Raw genomic sequence first — 19,410 nt, 5'->3', positions numbered from 1 at the left:
AAGTAATCCTGCCACCTCAGCCTCCCAAGTAGCTGGGATTATAGGCTTGTGCCAGCATGCTCAGCTAATTTTAATTTTTTTTGTACAGGTGGGGTATCTCACTGTATTGCTTAGACTGGTCTCAAACTGTTGGCCTCAAGCAATCCTCCCACCTCAGCCTCCTAAAGTGCTGGGATTACAGGCACAACTCCTTTGAATACTCCCCCAAATCCCATACAGTATGTTCTACTACCCCATTTTACAGATAAGGGAACCGAAGTTCAGCAAGTTCAAGTGCCTTGCCGTTGTGTATTAGTTCATTTACACGCTGCTAATAAAGACATAACCGAGACTGGGTAATTTATAAAGAAACAGAGGTTTAATGCACTCACAGTTCCACGTGGCTAGGGAGGCCTCACACTCATGGTTGAAGGCGAAAGGCCCGTCTTACATAGCAGCAGGCAAGAGAGAATCAGAGCCAAGCAAAAGGGGAAACCCCTTATAAAATCATCAGATCTAGTGAGACTTATTTACTACCATGAGAACAGTGTGGGGGAACCACTCCCATGATTCAATTATCTCCCAGCGGGTCCCTCCCACAACAAACAGGAACTATGGGAGCTACAATTCAAAATGAGATTTGGGTGGGGACACAGCCAAACCATATCACCTTGGTTCCCATAGCTAGAGTCAGTGGAGTGAGGATTCAAACCCACCAACTGAGCACCTTTATGAACTGAACTAAGCACCTTTATGAACTGAACTAAGCACCTTTACGAACTGAACTCATCAGAGTGGAACGGTGGCAGGAGGCTGTGAGCCAGAGAGGTATGGCAGCTTACCAAAAGATACTCAGAGGCAGAATGCACCAAGCTTGTCCAACCCAAGGCCCGCAGGCTGCATGCAGCCCAGGATGCCTCTGAATGAGGCCCAAACACAAATTCTTCAACTTTCTTAAAACATTATGAGATCTTTGCACAAACCATTTTGTCTTTTGTTTTAGCTCGTCAGCTATCATTAGTATTTTATGTGTGGCCCAAGCCAATTCTTCCAAGGTGGCCCAGGGAAGCCAAGACTGGATACCCCTGAACTAGACCCTAGGGTGGGGAGTGGCTAAGACCCCCAGGCCAGGGTCTTTCCCCCAGCTGAGGCCATAGTGCTTCCTCATGGCCAAGACAGTGAGTTATTTAAGAATGGAATTAGTGGCTCAGAAGCCAAAGTTGACTGTAATAGCTCCAACTCTGGCTCCTGTTTTGAAAAGCAGAATTCTTTGGAAGTTAATGGAAAACTCAAAATAGCAGACTCTGCCCTTGGGGTGTTTGCAGAGGGCTTTGAAGTGGTCTCAAATTACTGACAAGTGAAGATCAGGTCGAGTTAACAAAGCAACCAATGCAGAAGCAGGTCTCAAGGGCAATTCAGATTTATTTCCTGAGCATGCTGACTAAACATCCTTCAAACACAGCAGAAGGTAAAGAGTCTGTTTTGTAAGTAAAGCCGTTTCTTGCCAACGGCAAACGGTGGTCCAAGAAGAGTAACTTGAGCATCATCTTCAAGCTCAGCCTCCAGTTCTGGGCAAACAGCTGCTGGGTGGACCTGGTCCTTCTGGCCTGGATGGGGGCCTCCAAGGAACTACTTGTTCTCATACTTGTGCTTGATGTGTTTCCACAGTTTCTGCATTTTAAAGACAAGAGCCACAAACTTTGACCTTTGCCTCTCACATTTTACAACTACTCCCACTGCCCTGGTCTCTAAAATGAGCTTGGGAGAAACACAGGCCATGTCCTGATTAAAAAGATACACTTGTGGTGGGCCAACTCGAAGCAATCCTATGCTTGATGCATTTTTTTTTTTTGAGACTCCTCTGTCGCCCAGGCTGGAGTGCAGTGGCGCAATCTCAGCTCACTGCAACCTCAGCCTCCTGGGTTCAAGCGATTGTCCTGCCTCAGTTTCACGAGCAGTTGGGAATACAGGTGTGCGCTACCCGGCTACTTTCTGTATTCTTAGTAGAGATGGGGTCTCGCCATGTTGGCTAAGCTGGTCTCAAACTCCTGACCTCAAGTGATCTGCCCGCTTCGGCCTCCCAAAGTGCTGGGATGACAGGCATGAGCCACCGTGCTGACCCTTCATGCATAATTCTTGGCATTTATAAAATACTATGATGCTTCCAATCACGAGGTGAAGTAGAAAGGGGTGATTTTAATTTTATAGGAAATTCAGGTTGAGATCGAGGGAAGTGCCCCAAAACACACAATTATTAAGGAAAACAGCCTGGAAGATGTCTGTTCTTTGACTCCCAGGTATTACTGAAGAGGTTATAAGTGTGCAGTCCCAAAGTATTTCACCATGAGCCATTTAAAACATTTCCTGGGACCTAAATTAGCCGAAATTCTCATTCCCAAAAGCACAAGAGGTTGAGCACAGTGGCTCACACTTGTAAGCCCAGCACTTTAGGAGGCTAAGGCAGGAGGACAGACTGAGCTCAGGAATTTGAGACCAGCCTGGGCAACATGGTGAAACGCCATCTCTACAAAAAATACAAAAATTAGCTGGGCGTGGTGGCACTTGCCTGTGGTCCCAGCTACTCAGGAGGCTGAAGTGGGAGGATCACTTGAACCCAGGAGGTCAAGGCTGCAGTGAGCTGTGATCATGCCACTGCACTCCAACCTGGATGACAGAGTGAGACCCTGTCTCAAAAAGGAAAAAAAAAAAAAAAAAAGCACAGGGAAAATAGGTGAGTTATAACAACATACTTGGATGTCTCTCTAGATCAGTGGGAGTGGTCAACAGAACCAATTGCAAGAGACGGTACAATGGTAATGCTTTCATATGGGCAGGAAGTTGCACTGGTCACAGGCAGCATAGCACTAGTGGACAGTGCCTTCCCAGGCTGCAGAGTCAAACAGTCTCAAAAACACAAGTGAGTGGTTTAACAGGGCTAGATGTATTAGGCCTACTCCAGTACAGCCATAATTTAGTGATATAAAGCATGCACTGCACCTAGCACAGTGCGTGATACATAAAAGTCAAAAATGTGTTGCCATTCCTACCTCATGCTTCCACTTTCTCCTGAGGAATGTAAGCAGTGATTATTTTTCAGTGGTACCACCTACCAGGCATGTGGCACCCTGCTGCATCTCATGTGATCCTCACAATAGTGCTCAGGTTACTACTATTAATCTCTCCATCTCACAGTTAAAACGAAGTTCTGAGAGGAAACTTGCTCAACTTAATGCCACAGTTAAGTGACAAGAACCAATGTTCCTATCCAAGGCTTTCTGATTTCATAGCTCCCACTCGCAACCATTAATAACAACTGCCTACGTGGGAAGCTTTGGGGACCGAAAGCGTCACCTGAAACTTCAGCCACGGCGTCTAAGGTGTCTAATGTCCTTTTCACGACCGTCGCCTGCTCAAATCTGCCCTTGAAACCCTGAGAGACAGGGGTCCCGTTTCTGGCCCTGACATGCCCCTGGCTTCCTGTGCACTTAGTAAGTCCTTTGCTCTCACTAGCATTTAGTTTTTGCTTCTGATAATGGACAAGTGGGTATGTGGGGTGGCACACAGCAATACTTACAACCCCTGTAAAGTGAGATATATTAACCTCGCTTAATATTTTATAATTCACATCAAGCCAAGGGGACAGACGGCGGACTCGAGACAGAAGACGCCGACGATTTACTCCTTACCCCCTTCCTAGTTAAGGTTACTGAGTCCCGTCCCACCTCTACTCCACTGTCACCCCTCGGGCGGGTCCAAGGTCAAGGATGGCACAGGCCCTCACCCCCTCGTTGATGTGGTCGTAGATCGCGTCCGCGCCTTGATCGAAGGCGCGCTCGAAGAACACGACGCCCACGACGATGGTGAGGGCGAAGGTGGAGGTCCTGCGGAACAGCAGGGAGTACAATTTCGAAGTAAACGTCGCGGCCGCCATGTTTCTTCTTTCACAGTCCAACTCGCGCCACCGCGCCTGCGCCTGCGCCGGGGCCGACCTCGTTCTCTAAAGGCCCTAGACGTGCAACACTTTATGGGACTTGTAGTACCTCTGAATCTCGGCTTTGGTTGTTTTGAACCACAGAGGTACTGCTGTCCTGGGCATGAGAAAAAAAAATCTCATAAGATTCATATCAGGACAACCCAAATAATCTGATAAAATTTATTACCCAATTTTTCCTTTCCAGAATTCCTGGCTGTTTGAATATGTTAAACTACAACTCCCAGAAGCCCTCGCGCGCCATCACCTTCCCCCCGCCCTCCGCCCGGTCCTGGCTTGGATTCCTAAAGCTCTCTGGGAAGCGCGAGCTGATGGCCAAGGCGAGACTACGAATCCCAGCAAGCAGTGCGCGACGTGGGGACGCAGGAGGAGGAGCCCGGAGCTGCAGCCACCGGGGAGCCAGGTACCTTCCGCGAGACGCCGAGGGGCGAGTCCTAGTGTCTTTTCCCCGCATTGGAAGACTTGAGCGCTTCCCTCTTTATCCGTACGCCCTGTGGCGGGACGCACCATTTCTTGGGATGGGGAGTGGATAGAGGGGTGAGGGGATCTGGGTTCCCGAGACCCTGGCTCATCTCTTCACCTCGTCCCCTCCATCAGCCCCAAGTCTAGGCCAGGAGCTGGAGCCTGTGGCAAAAGTCTTGTCCTGGAGGTTAAACCCTTCACGCTGACTTAACGGCAGGGAGGGATCTGCCCTGCTTCCTGTTCCTCTCACACCTGGGCTTCGCACCCGGCAACCCTGGTCTGGAAGGCTGGAGACTTGGGACCTGCTTGGTATTGAAAAGAGCAAGGGTTTGGAGTACCTGGGACTTTCAACAGATGTTTTCCCAGCGCCTGTTCTGGTCCCTGCTCTGGGGACCCAGCAGTGAACAAGTCCCTGCTCTCATAGAGCGCTCAATCTACTGAGTGGGCGGGTGGGGGAGGTACAGTGCAACAAACACATAGTGCTTTGGTTGACTGGAGAGGCAGTGGTGGTGACATTGCACCCTGGGTGGCTGCTCTGGGGGTGACACTTGACTAGATACCTGAATGAACAGTAGAGTTGAACAGGAAAACGGTGCAAAGGCCTTGAGGCAGCTACAGTCCTGGGATGTTTGAGGGAAAGAAGTAGAGTGGACTATGAAGAGGTGGACTCTGGTCAGCTGATATCTGACCTTGGAACCCACGTTATGGAGTCTTGTTTTCTTTGGTTTTTGTTTTTGATAAGTTGGTGTCCAACTTCTGGGCTCAAGCGATCTTCCTGCCTCGGCCCGGCAAGGTGCTGGAATTACAGGTGTGAGCCACCGCGTCTGGCCAAGGAGTCTTGTTTTTTCCTAATTGCACTAGGAGGCCACTGAAGGGTTTTTGGCAGAAATGCGACAAGATTTAATTTGCACTCTAATGTCATCATCCTGGCTGGTCTATGGAGAGTGGACTGTGAGGGGGAAGTTATTGTAGTAGATCAGTTGAGGGAAGTTGGGTGATTATTTATTTATTTATTTGAGATGGAGTCTCGCTTTGTTGCCCAGGCTGGAGCGTAGTGGTGCTATCTCAGCTCACTGCAACCTCTGCCTCCCAGGTTCAAGTGATTCTCCTGCTTCAGCCTCCCGAGTGGCTGGGATTACAGGCGCCTGCCACCATGCCTAGTTAATTTTTTTTTTTAGTAGAGATGGGGTTTCACCATGTTGGCCAGGCTGGTCTCAAACTTCTGACCTCAGGTAATCCTCCCACCTTGGCCTCCCAGAGTGCTGGAATTACAGGTGTAAGCCACCACGCCTGGCCTGATGGGTGGTAATTTAGGTTAGGGTGTGGAGCAGAGCAGTGATCAGATTTGGGATGTAATTTGGGAGATAGGGCAGACAGAGCAAGCTAGCAGATGTGTGTAGGGTGCACAGGAAAGAGGAATCAAGGAGGATAATCTAAGATTTTTTGTGTGGCTTTTTTGTTTGTTTGTTTTTTGAGACAGAGTCTCGCTCTGTTGCCCAGGCTGGAGTGCAGTGGCCATCTCGGCTCACTGCAACCTCTGCCACTCAGGTTCAAGCAATTTTCATGCCTCAGACTACTAAGTAGTTGGGATTACAAGCAGACGGCAACACACCCAGCTCATTTTTGTGTTTTTAGTAGAGACAGGGTTTTACCATGTTGGCCAGGCTGGTCTTGAACTCCTGGTGTCAAGTGATCCACCTGCTGCGGTCTCCCAATGTGCCGGGATTACAGGTGTGAGCCACCGCGTCCAGCTGACATCTAAGTTTTGACCTCAACAATTTAAAATCAACAGGAATTATCTTAAGTTCTGTTTTATCCGCGTCAATTTGAGCTGGCCCACAGACATCAAGTGGAGGTGTCTAGAGGCAAATGAGGACACGGATCTGGAGTTTAGAGGAGAGGTATGAACCTGAGAAGAGTCATCCGGATAGGAGTGGCATTCAAAACCAGGGACTGGGCTGGACGTGGTGGCTCATACCTGTAATCCCAGCGTTTTGGGAGGCCAAGGCAGGAGGAACACTTGAGGCCAAGAGTTGAAGACCAGCTTGGGCCACACAGTGAGATCGTCTCTACAAAAAGCAAACTAGGGGCCGGGCGCAGTGGCTCACACCTGTAATACCCACACTTTGGGAAGCCAAGGTAGGTGGATCACTTGAGGTCAGGAGTTCAAGACCAGCCTGGCCAACATGGTGAAACCCTGTCTTTACTAAAAATACAAAATTAGCCAGGTGTGGTGGTACCTGCTTGTAATCCCAGCTACTCAGGCAGCTGAGGCAGGAGAATCACTTGAACCTGGGAGGTGGAGGCTGCCACGAGCTGAGATCGCGCCATTGCACTCCAGCCTAGGTGACAGAGCTCAAACGAAAACAAAACAAACAAACAAAAACCAGGGATTGGATTGCAGGCCTGGCTCTGCCTCTGACTCTGTGACATTGATCAGGCTTTGACTCTCTGGGCCATCTTGTAATTCATCTGTAAATAGCAACAGTAATACCAGGTTAGGGGATCAGAAGGTAAAAAGTGAAATGCTTTACATCCATGAGTTATCCTTACTGTGCTTTTTTACTATTTGCAAAGCATCCTGGGAGCCCCTCAGAGCAGGAAGTTGTGAGACTCTAGGGGAAGACTACTTAGGTCTTGCTGATCATGTCCAACCAATCTGGCTGATGGGAAGTTCAGAGGAGAGAGAATCATTTTAGGTGCAATGAGTAGGGAAGACCACAGGGAATTAAAGGTGTGGCTTGTTTTATTTGGTTTTATTATGTTTTATTTTTGTAGAGACAGGGTCTCCTTCCATTTCCCAGACTGGAGTACAGTGGCACATAATTCCTGGTTGTAATAATCATAGTTCCTTGAAGCCTGGAACTCCTGGGCTCAAGCAATTCACCTGGTTCAACCTTCCAAACAGCTGGGATTACAGGTGTGCACCACCACGCTGCGTTATTATTATTATTATTATTAGAAAGGTCTTACTCTGTTGCCCAGGCTGGAGTGTAGTGGCATGATCATAGCTCACTGCAGCCTCCAACTCCTGGGCTCAAGTGATACTCCCACCTCAGCTTTCCAAGTAGCTGGGACTACAGGTGCATGCCACTATGCCTCACTCATTGGTTTTCTGGTTTTCTTATATATTTTTTGTAGAGACAAAAAAATTTTAGGGGTGTCACCATGTTGGCCAGGCTGGTCTCAAATTACTGAGCTCAACTGATCCACCCACCTTGGCCTTCCAAAGTGCTGGGATTACAGACATGAGCCATCTCCCCAGCCTAATTTTTATTTATTTATTTGTTTGTTTATTTATTTATTTATTTTTTGAGGCAGAGTCTTGCTGTGTTGCCCAGGCTGGAGTGCAGTGGTGCGATCTCAGCTCACTGCAATCTCCGCCTCGTGGGTTCAAGCGATTCTGTTCTCTCAGCCTCCCAAGTAGCTGGGATTACAGGTGCCTGCCACCATGCCTGGCTAATTTTTGTATTTTTAGTAGAGATGGGTTTTTCACCTCTTGGCCAGGCTGGTCTCAAAGTCCTGACCTCAGGTGATCTGTCTGTCTGTCTCAGCCTCCCACCCAGCCTAATTTTTATTTTATTTTATTTTATTTTATTTATTTTTTTTTTTTTTTGAGACGGAGTCTCGCTCTGTCACCCGGGCTGGAGTGCAGTGGCCGGATCTCAGCTCACTGCAAGCTCCACCTCCCGGGTTCCCGCCATTCTCCTCCCTTCAGCCTCCCGAGTAGCTGGGACTACAGGCGCCCGCTACCTCGCCCGGCTAGTTTTTTGTATTTTTTTAGTAGAGACGGGGTTTCACCGTGTTAGCCAGGATGGTCTCGATCTCCTGACCTCGTGTTCCGCCCATCTCGGCCTCCCAAAGTGCTGGGATTACAGGCTTGAGCCACTGCGCCCGGCCCCCCAGCCTAATTTTTAAAAAAATTTTTGTAGAGAGAGGGTCTTGCCACATTGCCCAGGCTGGTCTCTAACTCTGGCCACAAGGGATGCTCCCACCTCTCAAAGTACTGGATTTTGGTTTTATATTTTACCTTTTAAATTCTCATTCAGAGGTAATCATTTAAAAAACTTAATTTCCGGCCGGGCGTGGTGGCTCAAGCATATAATCCCAGCACTTTGGGTGGCCGAGACGGGCGGATCACGAGGTCAGGAGATCGAGACCATCCTGGCTAACACCGTGAAACCCCGTCTCTACTAAAAAATACAAAAAACTAGCCGGGCGAGGTGGCCGGCGCCTGTAGTCCCAGCTACCCCGGAGGCTGAGGCAGGAGAATGGTGTAAACCTGGGAGGCGGAGCTTGCAGTGAGCTGAGATCTGGCCATTGCACTCCAGCCTGGGTGACAGAGCGAAACTCCGTCTCAAAAAAAAAAAAAAAAAAATATTCGTGGAAAGAAGGTCTCCGTATGTTGCTCAGGCTGATTTTGAACTCCTGGGCTCAAGTGATCCTCCTGCTTCCCAAAGTGCTGGGATTACAAGTGTGAGCCACCGTGCCCGGTCTGCAGCTACTTTTTTTTTTCTTTTTCTTTTTTTTTTTTTTGAGACAGAGTTTCACTCTGTTGCCAGGCTGGAGTACAATGGCGCAATCTTGGCTCACTGCAATCTCCGCCTCCCAGGTTCAAGCAATTCTCCTGCCTCAGCCTCCTGAGTAGCTGGGACTACCAGTGCACGTCACCAAACCCAGCTAATATTTGTATTTTTAGTAGAGACAGGGTTTCACCACATTGGCCAGGATGGTCTCGATCTCTTGACCTTGTGATCCACCTGCCTCAGCCTCCCAAAGTACTGGGATTACAGTCGTGAGCCACCGTGCCTGGCCTACAGCTACTTTTTAATTCCAAAAATATACTGATTATTACTCAATTTAGGATAAGAATATTAATGCAATGAATTTGATTTGCCCTTATGCTTCTATTTTTTAATTCTAAACTTTCCAGGAGTGTGACAAGATGCTTATCTAGTAAGAAAATAGCTTTATCCACTTTAACTAATTGTGCTTAGCATGCAGTTCGATTACCACTTCAGTGACCTGAGATTATTCTTCATTGAACTGATTTCTAGCTGGGACAGGAGTCCAGGGGGCTGTGTCTACCCGGAGTAACTGTCCCCAGCAGAGGCTGCATTTGGAACTCAAGGGAAAGCTCATTCCTCCAGGCTTTTGCTTCTTAAAGGGTATTAGACTTGCTAATTAAAATGCAGGTTTCTAGGTCCCCCTCCAGATCTGCTAAATCAGGATTTCTGGGGACCTGACCCAGGAGACTTTTTTTTTTGTTTTTAACACGGAGTCTTGCTCTGTCACCCAGCTTGGAATACAGTGGCATGATCTGGGCTCACTGCAACCTTCACCTCCTGGGTTCAATCTCGTGCCTCAGCCTTCCAAGTAACTGGGATTACAGGTGTGCACCATCACGCCAAACTAATTTTTTTTTTTTTTTTTGAGATGGAAGAGTCTGTCTCTGTCACTGAGGCTGGAGTGCAGTGGCACAATCTTGGCTCACTGCAACCTCCGCTTCTCAGGTTCAAGCGATTCTTCTGCCTCAGCCTCCTGAGTAGCTGGGATTACAGGTGCCTGCAACCATGCCCAGCTAATTTTTTTTTTTTTTTTTTTGAGACAGACTCTTACTGTGTTGCTCAGGCTGGTGTGCAGTGATGTGATCTCGGCTCACTGCAGCCTCCACCTCCCGGGTTCAAGAAATTCTCCTGCCTCAGCCTCTCGAGTATCAGGGAGAGGTGCATGCCGTCATGCCCGGCTAATGTTTTGTATTTTAGTAGAGTTGGAGTTTCACCGTGTTGCCCAGGCTGGTCTCGAACTCCTGAGCTCAGGCAATCCACCCACCTCTGCCTCCCAAAGTGCTGGGATTACATGCGTGAGCCACCATGCCCGGCCTAATTTTGTTTTTGTTTTGGTTTTTGTTTTTTTTTGAGACGGAGTCTCGCTCTGTCGTCCAGGCTGGACTGCAATGGCCGGATCTCGGCTCACTGTAAGCTCCGCCTCCCAGGTTCACGCCATTCTCCTGCCTCAGCCTCCCCAGTAGCTGGGACTACAGGCGCCCACCACCTCGCCCGGCTAGTTTTTGTATTTTTTTTTTTTTTTTTTGAGACGGAGTCTCGCTCTGTCGTCCAGGCTGGACTGCAATGGCCGGATCTCAGCTCACTGCAAGCTCCGCCTCCCGGGTTTACACCATTCTCCTGCCTCAGCCTCCGGAGTAGCTGGGACTACAGGCGCCCGCCACCTCGCCCGCTAGTTTTTGTATTTTAGTAGAGATGGGGTTTCACCGTGTTAGCCAGGATGGTCTCGATCTCCTGACCTCGTGATCCGCCCGTCTCGGCCTCCCAAAGTGCTGGGATTACAGGCTTGAGCCACCGCGCCCGGCCGTTTTTTGTATTTTTAGTAGAGACGGGGTTTCACCGTGTTAGCCAGGATGGTCTCGATCTCCTGACCTCGTGATCCACCCGTCTCGGCCTCCCAAAGTGCTGGGATTACAGGCTTGAGCCACCACGCGCGGCCCTAATTTTATATTTTTAGTAGAGACAGGGTTTCACCATGTTGGCTAGGCTGGTCTTCAACTTCCGACCTAGGTAATCTGCCCGCCTTAGCCTCCCAAAGTGCTAGGATTACAGACATGAGCCACCGTGCCTGGCCCCCTTTTATTTTTTATTTTTTCGAGACAAGGTCTCAGTCTGCCACCGAAGCTGGAGTACAGTGGCATGATCAGAGTTCACTATAACTTCAAACTCCTGGGCTCCAGTGATCCTCCCATCTTAGCATCTCAAGTAGCAAGGACTACAGGCACATGACACCCCAACCGGCTAATTAAAAAAAAAAAAAAATTTTAGAGACGGGGGTCTCACTATGTTGCCCAGGATGGTCTTGAACTCCTGACCTCAGCTGATCCGCCTTGGCCTCCAAAAGTGCTGGGATTACAGGTGTGAGTCACTGCATTTAGCTGAGATTCATTTTTAATAAGGTTCTCATTTGGAAGCCATGGAAAATTTTGAGCAGGGATGATTTAAGAAGAGTTGATCTGATGGTGCTTATGATACAGTGAGTGGAGTGGGCTGTCCAGATGTGAGGATTCCGGAGGTGAGGAGTTGAGTTCTGTCTTGGGCAGTAGTGACAGTGGAGATAGAGGATAGATGATATTTGGCGCCCAGACTGGGGAGAGAAGAAGTGGGAGGCAGAGACAGTTTTGAGTCCAAGTATCTGGTTCAGGAGCCTCATTCAGACTATTTTTACCTTTCCTATTTGGAAACTCTGGCCTCCTGGGACCTATAACTATCTATTGAGAAACTGTGTCTCCAGCCCACAGTCCCTGGAGCCCAGATTCAGGCTCAGCCGACCTTCACCAGGCCTTGGGGTGTGCTAGGCCAAGTCTGGTTGGAATCAGGGTTTGCCTTGTCAGTTTTCATCCGGGGGCTGCGGGGAATGTCTGCTCTGTTTCTTTCACTCACCACCCCTGGCTGGTTCATCCGAGTGAACCAGGTCTCTGGAACCCTCCATGGCATCCTCCGGAGGGAGAAGGAATAGGATTTTTCCCTGCCTTACAAATTTCCCACTTGTTCTTTTTCTCTTTTTTTAGAGGCTAGTCAAGCAAAGCAGTGGGAGTGGAGAAGGAAAAAGAAATCTGTATCTGGTTATGATCAGTTAGTCACCAACACCACTGCATTCGGAGTAGCCCCCACTTTTTTTGAAGAGAATTTATTTTTTATTTTTTTGCGAATTTTAAAACAATACATGCCAAATATAGAAACTTTAAAAAATAGATATCAAATGAAAAAAAATCTGCATGTAATCCTATTAAGTTTTCTTTTCTTTTTTGAGACGAGGTCTTGCTCTGCCACCCAGGCTGGAGTGCAGTGGCATGATCTCGGCTCACTGCAACCTTCATCTCCTGGGCTCAAGCAATCCTCCTACCTCATCCACCCAAGTAACTGAAACTATAGGCATGCATCACCATACCCACCTAATTTAAAAAAAAAAAAAAATACTTTTTGTAGAGATAGGGTTTTACGACGTTGCTCAGGCTGGTCTTGAACTCCTGGACTTAAGCAATCCTCCTGTCTTGGCCTCCCAAAGTGCTGGGATTACAGGAATGAACCACTACATCCAACCTAAAGCAACAAACTTTTATTCTCTCATACTGTTTCTGAAGGTCAGGAATTTGGGCACTGCTTAGCTGAGTGGTTCTGGCTGAGTCTCTCAGGAGGTGGCACTCAAGATACCAGCCAGGGTACAGTCATCTGCAAGCTTAACTGGGGACAGAGGGTTTGCTTCCAAATTGATTCACATGGCTGTTAGCAGGGGGTCTCAGTGCATCGTCACGTGGGCCACCCTGCAGAGCTGCTCACAGTGTGGCAGCTGGCTACCGCCAGACCAAGTGATCAGAGGAAGAAGACACTGAGATGGAAGCGGCAGTGTCTTTTTTTTTTTTGTGGCCCAGGCTGGAGTGCAGTGGTGATCTCAGCTCACTTCAACCTCCGTCTCCCAGGTTCAAGCAATTCTCCTGCCTCAGCCTCCCAAGTAGCTGGGACTATAGGCGCACTCCGCCACACCCGGCTAATTTTTTGTATTTTAGTAGAGACAAGGTTTCCCCATGTTGGTCAGGCTGGTCTTGACCTCAAGTGATCCACCCGCCTTGGCCTCCCAAAGTGCTAGGATTACAGGCGTGAGCCACCGTGCCCTGCCTGCCGTGTCTTTTATAACCTGTTCTTGGAAATGGCATACCCTCACCTCTGTTCTGTTCTCTGGGTCACACAGACCAACCCTGACCCAGCTTGTGAGGGGACTACACAAGGTGTGAAAGTCAGGAGGTAGGATTGCTGGGGGCTTGGAGGCTGGCTGCCACATGCACAAGCGTGTATGAAGCACCATTGGCGTGCCAGGCACTGTGCTAGGCACCTAGCATGTGTGATTTAATTCTCACAGTAATCTTATGAAATAGAGTCATTACCCTCATCTTCCAGATGAAGCTTAGAGGTAAGTAGTTTGCTGAGAGTTACACAGCCTGAGAGTGGCAGGGGTTGGATTCAGACCTGGGTTGGTGATTAGAGTGTTGTGTTTAAAGAAAAACAGCTTCAAAGGATTGTTCTGTGTGACCTTGAGCATGCTCTCACCCTCTCTGTTCTGTCCATCATCTGCTACCTTAGGCTAGCATTTCTTTTTTTTTTTTTCTGTGAAGTCCTTTTTGTTTTTTTTGGTTTTTTGGTTTTTTTTTTGAAATGGGGGTCTCACCCTGTTGTCCAGGCTGGAGTGCACTGGCGTGATCGAGGCTCACTGCAGCCTTGAACTCCTGGGCTCAAACTGATCCTTCTACCTCAGCCTCCCAAGTAGCTGGGACTACAGGTGTGTGTTACCATACCTAGCTAACTTTTTAATTAAAAAATAATTTTTTTTTTTTTTTAGATAGTCCAGGCTGGAGTGCAGTGGCACAATCTTGGCTCACTGCAACCTCCGCCTCCCAGGTTCAAGTGATTCTCCTACCTCAGCCTCCCGACTAGCTGGGATTACAGGCATGCACCATCCTGCCCAGCTAATTTTTGTATTTTTAGTAGAGATGGGGTTTCACCATGTTAGCTTTGAACTCTTGACCTCAGGTGATCCACCTGCGTCGGCCTCCCAAAGTGTTGGGATTAAAGGCGTGAGCCACCGTGCCTGGTCAAATTAAAAAAAATTTTTTTGTAGGCATGGGGTCTCATTATGTTGCCCAGGCTGGTCTCAAACTCCTGGGCTCAAGTGATCCTCCCATCTTGGCCTCCCAAAGTGCTGGGATTGCAAGTGCGAGCCTCCGTGCCCAGCCTGGACTCACATTTCTCTGTGGAGTCTGAATCAGGACTTTCTTAGATCGTGGCCCTGTCCTAGACCTGCCCAGTTAGAAATTGCAGTGGGTGGCCGGGCGCGGTGGCTCAAGCCTGTAATCCCAGCACTTTGGGAGGCCGAGACGGGCGGATCACGAGGTCAGGAGATCGAGACCATCCTGGCTAACACGGTGAAACCCCATCTCTACTAAAAATACAAAAAAAAAAAAAAAACTAGCCGGGCGAGGTGGCGGGCGCCTGTAGTCCCAGCTACTCGGGAGGCTGAGGCAGGAGAATGGTGTAAACCCGGGAGGCGGAGCTTGCAGTGAGCTGAGATCCGGCCACTGCACTCCAGTCCGGGCGACAGAGTGAGACTCCGCCTCAAAAAAAAAAAAAAAAAAAAGAAAGAAATTGCAGTGGGTGGGCCCCTCGCTGCCTTAGACCTATGGGAATAAGATGATGTGCCTTACCCCAGGGGAGGGCAGGAGGCAAACATAGGGATGAGGTCGGGATGAAAAAGGTGTGTGGCTGCCACCCAAGGATCTCAAGGATGCCTCTAGCGTACGGGGATCCGGTCAGGAAAGACATCTGGATTTCCTTGGCACTTCCTTTGGAGCAGGGTCCTGCACCAGCAGTCTGCAGGCCACCCCCACAGGGTGGTTCTGATGCCATCAACTCCAGATGGCAGGCATATGTGACACTGGGACATTACTGAGCTCCTAGTGGGCGTGCAATAAAACCGTCCTCTGGCTGTAGTTTACTGTTTACCTGGGGTCTGGAGGTGCCATAATTAGAAAAAATAACAGGTGAGCTTCAGGGTCGCCCGTGGTGAGCACAAGTCCAGGATAATTACAGTGTGCATCCCAGCCCCTGGCCAAAGGCCGAGCTGTTGGCTTACTTTTGCCTTGTGCCAAAGCCAGCTCTGTCTGTACCTGAGACACACACAACAAAAGGAATGGAGAATATTGATGAAGCACAAATGTTTGCCCTGTAACAGCCTCACGGCAGGACAGTGGGATGGGGAGAGAGTGGGCTCTGGGGTCAGCCAGACCCAAGTGTGCGTGCCAGCTCTGGTGTGCCTTGGCTGTGGGGCCTTGGGCACGTGGCTTCACAGTGTCATGGTGAAGGCTCCACAGGAGGGGATGTGGGGGTCCCTGGCACCCTGGCCCACTGGCAGCTCAGGATGATGAGACGTGATTGTTACTGGTTACTGATGTGAGTGTCATTACTGTTGCCGACACTAACAGTCATTGTTAGGATTATTGTTAGAGTCTTTCTGGCCGTGCCTGTGAACAAATTAGGACTGAGTATTCCCAAACCTGTTTTCTGGTCTGCAAAATGGACACTTGATATTGATATCTATTCAGAGCGTCTCTAGGAGGATTAAATAAGGGAATGAAAGCGAAGTGCCAAGCAAGCGGGAATCAAATCTGAAGCTGTCACCCCTCACCCACCATCCCCAGCCTCTTTTCTCCCCTCTGCCACCCCACAGTGCCTTGACTAGTTTTTGCCTGCCTGCCTGCCTTCCTTCCTTCCTTCCTTCCTTCCTTCCTTCTTCTCTTTATTTCTTCTGTCTTTTTTGACAAGGTCTCGCTTTGTCACCCAGGCTGGAGCGCAGTGGCACAATCTTGGCTCACTGCAACCTCTGCTTCCTGGGTTCAAGCAATTCTCCTGCCTCAACCTCCCAAGTAAGTAAGATTATAGGCATGTGCCACCATGCCCGGCTAATTTTGTATTTTTAGTAGAAATGGGGTTTCACCATGTTGGTCAGGCTGGTCTCAAACTCCTGATCTCAAGTGATCCACCCACCTCCCAAAGTGCTGGGATTACAGACATGAGCCACTGTGCCCAGCCTTGACTGCGGTTTTAAAGCAGGATTCAGAGTGTGTTCACTTAGAGGGCCAGGGGATGGGCAACCTGAATGATAATAGTAACAACAGTAACAGCCTCCATTATTGAATGGGAAATGTATGCTAGGCACCGTTTTTTCTTTGTTTGAGACAGGGTCTCTGTCACCTAGGCTGGAGTGTAGTGGTGCAATCTCAGCTCACTGGAGCCTTGACCTCCTTGGGCTCAAGCTATCCTCCTACCTCAGCCTCTCAAAATAGCTTGGACTACAGGTGTGCACCACCATGCCTGCCTAATTTTTTTTTTCTTTCTGTAGAAATTGGGTCTGCCCATGTTGTTCAGGCTGGTCTGGAGCTCCTGGGCTCCAGTGATCCTCCCACCTCGGCCTCCCAACATGTTGGGATTACAGGCCTGAGCCATTGCAGCTGGCTACTAGGCATCTTAATGTACTACTGCCTCGGTAAATCTCAGCAGCTGTGGGATCCATATTTTATAGCTAAGGATAGATCCACAGAGATGAAATGACTTCCCAGGGGTCACCCAGCTTATAAGCGGCAGAGCTGGAATTCAGATGTGACCCATGTGACCCAGAGGTGGTCCCACTAGCCTTGCCTGCTGCCCCTTGGCCACGAGGAGCCAGCACTGTCGCCCCGGAGCCAATGCTCCGGGGATCCAGCAGATGCCTTTGCAGCCATGCATCTGGTCCCTGGGAGTGGGTGGATGGCACCACCTGTGTTTCTGGCAGGGAGTGAGGCCGGATGGTTCTGTGTTCCGGACGGGACCTCGCTCACACTCTGCTGTGCGTGCCACCCTCAGAGGATGGGGATGAATCACAGCAGAGGGGGCCAGCTTAGTCAGCACCCCATGCTGGTGTCTGGGCGCTGTTTAGAGACACTCCAGCTGTCCCCTCCCTCCCCCGTCCCCGACCCCCGCCTCGGCTGCCAAGTACGGTGGTGCAGGTTGCACCTTGTGCAAGGACACCTGGCTGAGGGGTGAGCTGGAGCTGAACTCCAGCCAGCATTTTGCTTGCCAAGTTGTGTGTCTGGCAGGGCGCTGCATGTGTCCAGAGGATTCTGCAAGTTGAACCCGATCCTAACATGGGCAAAGGCATCAGAGCGGGAGGCATTTGGTTCAGGAGCTCTAGAATTTTACACCTGAGCGAGGTCATCTTGTTGAAGGCCAGCCTCTGTCTGGGAACGTGGCCTCAGTCACATGCCTGTGGGGACAGGCCTGTGAAGTAGGTGGAATGTGTGCCCCCTTACCCCAATGCCATCCCTGGGCAGTAGGGGATCTGCACAGCTGGTTCTTTTTTGTTTTGTTGGGTTTTTTAATTTTTTTGCTTTTCTTGAGAGGGAGTCTCGCTCTGTCACCCAGGCTGGAGTGCAGTGGTGCGATCTTGGCTCACTGCAACCTCTGTCTGCCTCCCGGATTCAAGTGATTCTCCTGCCTCAGCTTCCTGAGTAGCTGAGATTACAGGTACGTGCCACCACACCCGGCTCATTTTTTTTTTTTTTTTTTTTGAGATGAAGTCTCGCTCTGTCACCCAGGCTGGGGCAGTGGTGCGATCTCTGCTCACTACAACCCCCGCCTCCCGGGTTCAAGCGATTCTCCTGCCTCAGCCTCCTGAGTAGCTGGGACTACAGGCACCTACCACCGTGTCCAGCTGATTTTTATATTTTTAGTAGAGACAGGGTTTCACTATGTTGGCCAAGCTGGTCTCTAACTCCTGACCTCGCGATCCACCCTTCTCAGCCCCCAAAGTGCTGGGATTACAGGCGTGAGCCACCGCGCCCGGCCTGAACACTGTTACTATCCCAGTTTTCTTTTTCTTTTTTTTTTTTTTTTGAGACGGAGTCTTGCTCTGTCGCCCAAGCTGGAGTGCAGTGGCCGGATCTCAGCTCACTGCAAGCTCCGCCTCCCGGGTTCACGCCATTCTCCTGCCTCAGCCTCCTGAGTAGCTGGGACTACAGGCGTCCGCCACCTCGCCCGGCTAGTTTTTTGTACTTTTTAGTAGAGATGAGGTTTCACCGTGTTAGCCAGGATGGTCTCGATCTCCTGACCTTGTGATCTGCCCGCCTCGGCCTCCCAAAGTGCTGGGATTACAGGCTTGAGCCACCGCGCCCGGCCTATCCCAGTTTTCATAGCAAGAAAACAAGGTCAGAGATGCCAGGATCACTAAGTGAGAAAATTAGGAAGCAGTGGTGACTGGATGTTAGCCCTGACATCTGACTCCAGAGACAGCTCTTAACCCTGTCCCCGGACAGCCTCCCCAGGCATGGAAGTGCAGAGATAGCCGGTCCTGGTGTTCAGTGCTGTCCCCAGGCTGGGTATCCCGCTCTTGGAGGTGAGATGAGGGTGCTGTGACCTGCTTCTCAGGGCGAGAGGGTCAGGGAGGGGCCCGCCCAGGTGGTGCTCAGTGAGCATGCTTTCCTGTCTCAGAGGGACTGTGCTGACCGCCGGTCTCCCTGGCCTGACACTGCGCACGTGTCTGTGACAGGTAGATAGAAAGCATTGCCGGCCGGACACGGTGGCTTGCGACTGTAATCCCAGCATTACGGGAGGCAGAGATGGGAGGATCACTTGAGCTCAGGAGTTTGAGAACAACCTGGGCGACACGGCGAGACCATTTTTAAAATTTTTTTTTTTTTTTTTTTGAGGCGGAGTCTCGCTCTGTCGCCCGGACTGGAGTGCAGTGGCCAGATCTCAGCTCACTGCAAGCTCCGCCTCCCGGGTTTACGCCATTCTCCTGCCTCAGCCTCCCGAGTAGCTGGGACTACAGGCGCCTGCCACCTCGCCCGGCTAGTTTTTTTGTATTTTTAGTAGAGGCGGGGTTTCACCATGTTAGCCAGGATGGTCTCGATCTCCTGACCTCGTGATCCGCCCGTCTCGGCCTCCCAAAGTGCTGGGATTACAGGCTTGAGCTACCGCGCCCGGCCCATTTAAAAAATTTTTTTAAAAAGCATTGTTGTGGGCATCTTCTCATCTGATCACTGGATATTAGAACCAGAGAGGCCTTTAGAGATCACCTGGTCCTGCCGCTTCCCACATGGGGAAACTGAGGCCCAGAGACAACAGGTGGCTGAGTCACAGACTGAGCCACGTGGCAGAGCTGGGACTAGAATGTGGGGTCCTGTTGACCCGTACAGGATGGCCAAGCACTTCCCATGTGCTAGATGATGGATGGGCAGAGGAGGGCATGGGTGGGCAGCCATGGCCCTGAACTGAGGCTGACCAGGTGATGAAGTGGATGGAACCATTAGCTGGTTTGCCCCCTGTGGAGTGGAGGGGATTGGGGGGGAACGCGAACACCCACACATATACACACACATACAGCCCACC

At 50.1% G+C, this 19,410-nt stretch overlaps 2 protein-coding genes across 4 annotated transcripts in view; one reads left to right on the top strand and one right to left on the bottom strand.

Moving 5' to 3' along the window:
• Positions 1-1,383: 1,383 nt before the first annotated feature.
• LOC117096163 (cytochrome b-c1 complex subunit 9) lies at positions 1,384-4,210 on the bottom strand. 3 transcript variants are annotated; one of them, XM_033233171.1, is made up of 2 exons: positions 3,761-4,210; positions 1,384-1,650 (listed from the first exon to the last, which is right to left on the bottom strand). In XM_033233171.1, the coding sequence occupies exons 1-2, from the start codon at positions 3,908-3,910 to the stop codon at positions 1,609-1,611; spliced, it is 192 nt and encodes a 63-aa protein (XP_033089062.1). In that variant the 5' UTR covers positions 3,911-4,210; the 3' UTR covers positions 1,384-1,608. The 3 variants fall into 3 exon arrangements, with proteins under 3 accessions (XP_033089062.1, XP_033089061.1, XP_033089060.1); XM_033233170.1 differs by having other exon boundaries at positions 3,702-3,969; XM_033233169.1 differs by having other exon boundaries at positions 1,513-1,650; positions 3,666-3,969.
• Positions 4,211-4,230: 20 nt separating this feature from the next.
• The window catches only part of ZMAT5 (zinc finger matrin-type 5), a 34,317-nt gene continuing 19,137 nt past the window's right edge, over positions 4,231-19,410 (top strand). Inside the window, exon 1 of the mRNA XM_033233168.1 lies at positions 4,231-4,373. The gene's annotated coding sequence lies outside the window, so the exon portion shown is untranslated. The remainder of the gene's footprint in view (positions 4,374-19,410) is intronic.

The sequence above is a fragment of the Trachypithecus francoisi genome, unplaced genomic scaffold (assembly GCF_009764315.1).
Source record: "Trachypithecus francoisi isolate TF-2019V2 unplaced genomic scaffold, Tfra_2.0 Lachesis_group14, whole genome shotgun sequence".
In the NCBI taxonomy this organism is placed as follows: Eukaryota; Metazoa; Chordata; class Mammalia; order Primates; family Cercopithecidae; genus Trachypithecus; species Trachypithecus francoisi.
This window is presented reverse-complemented; position numbering and strand designations above follow the sequence as displayed.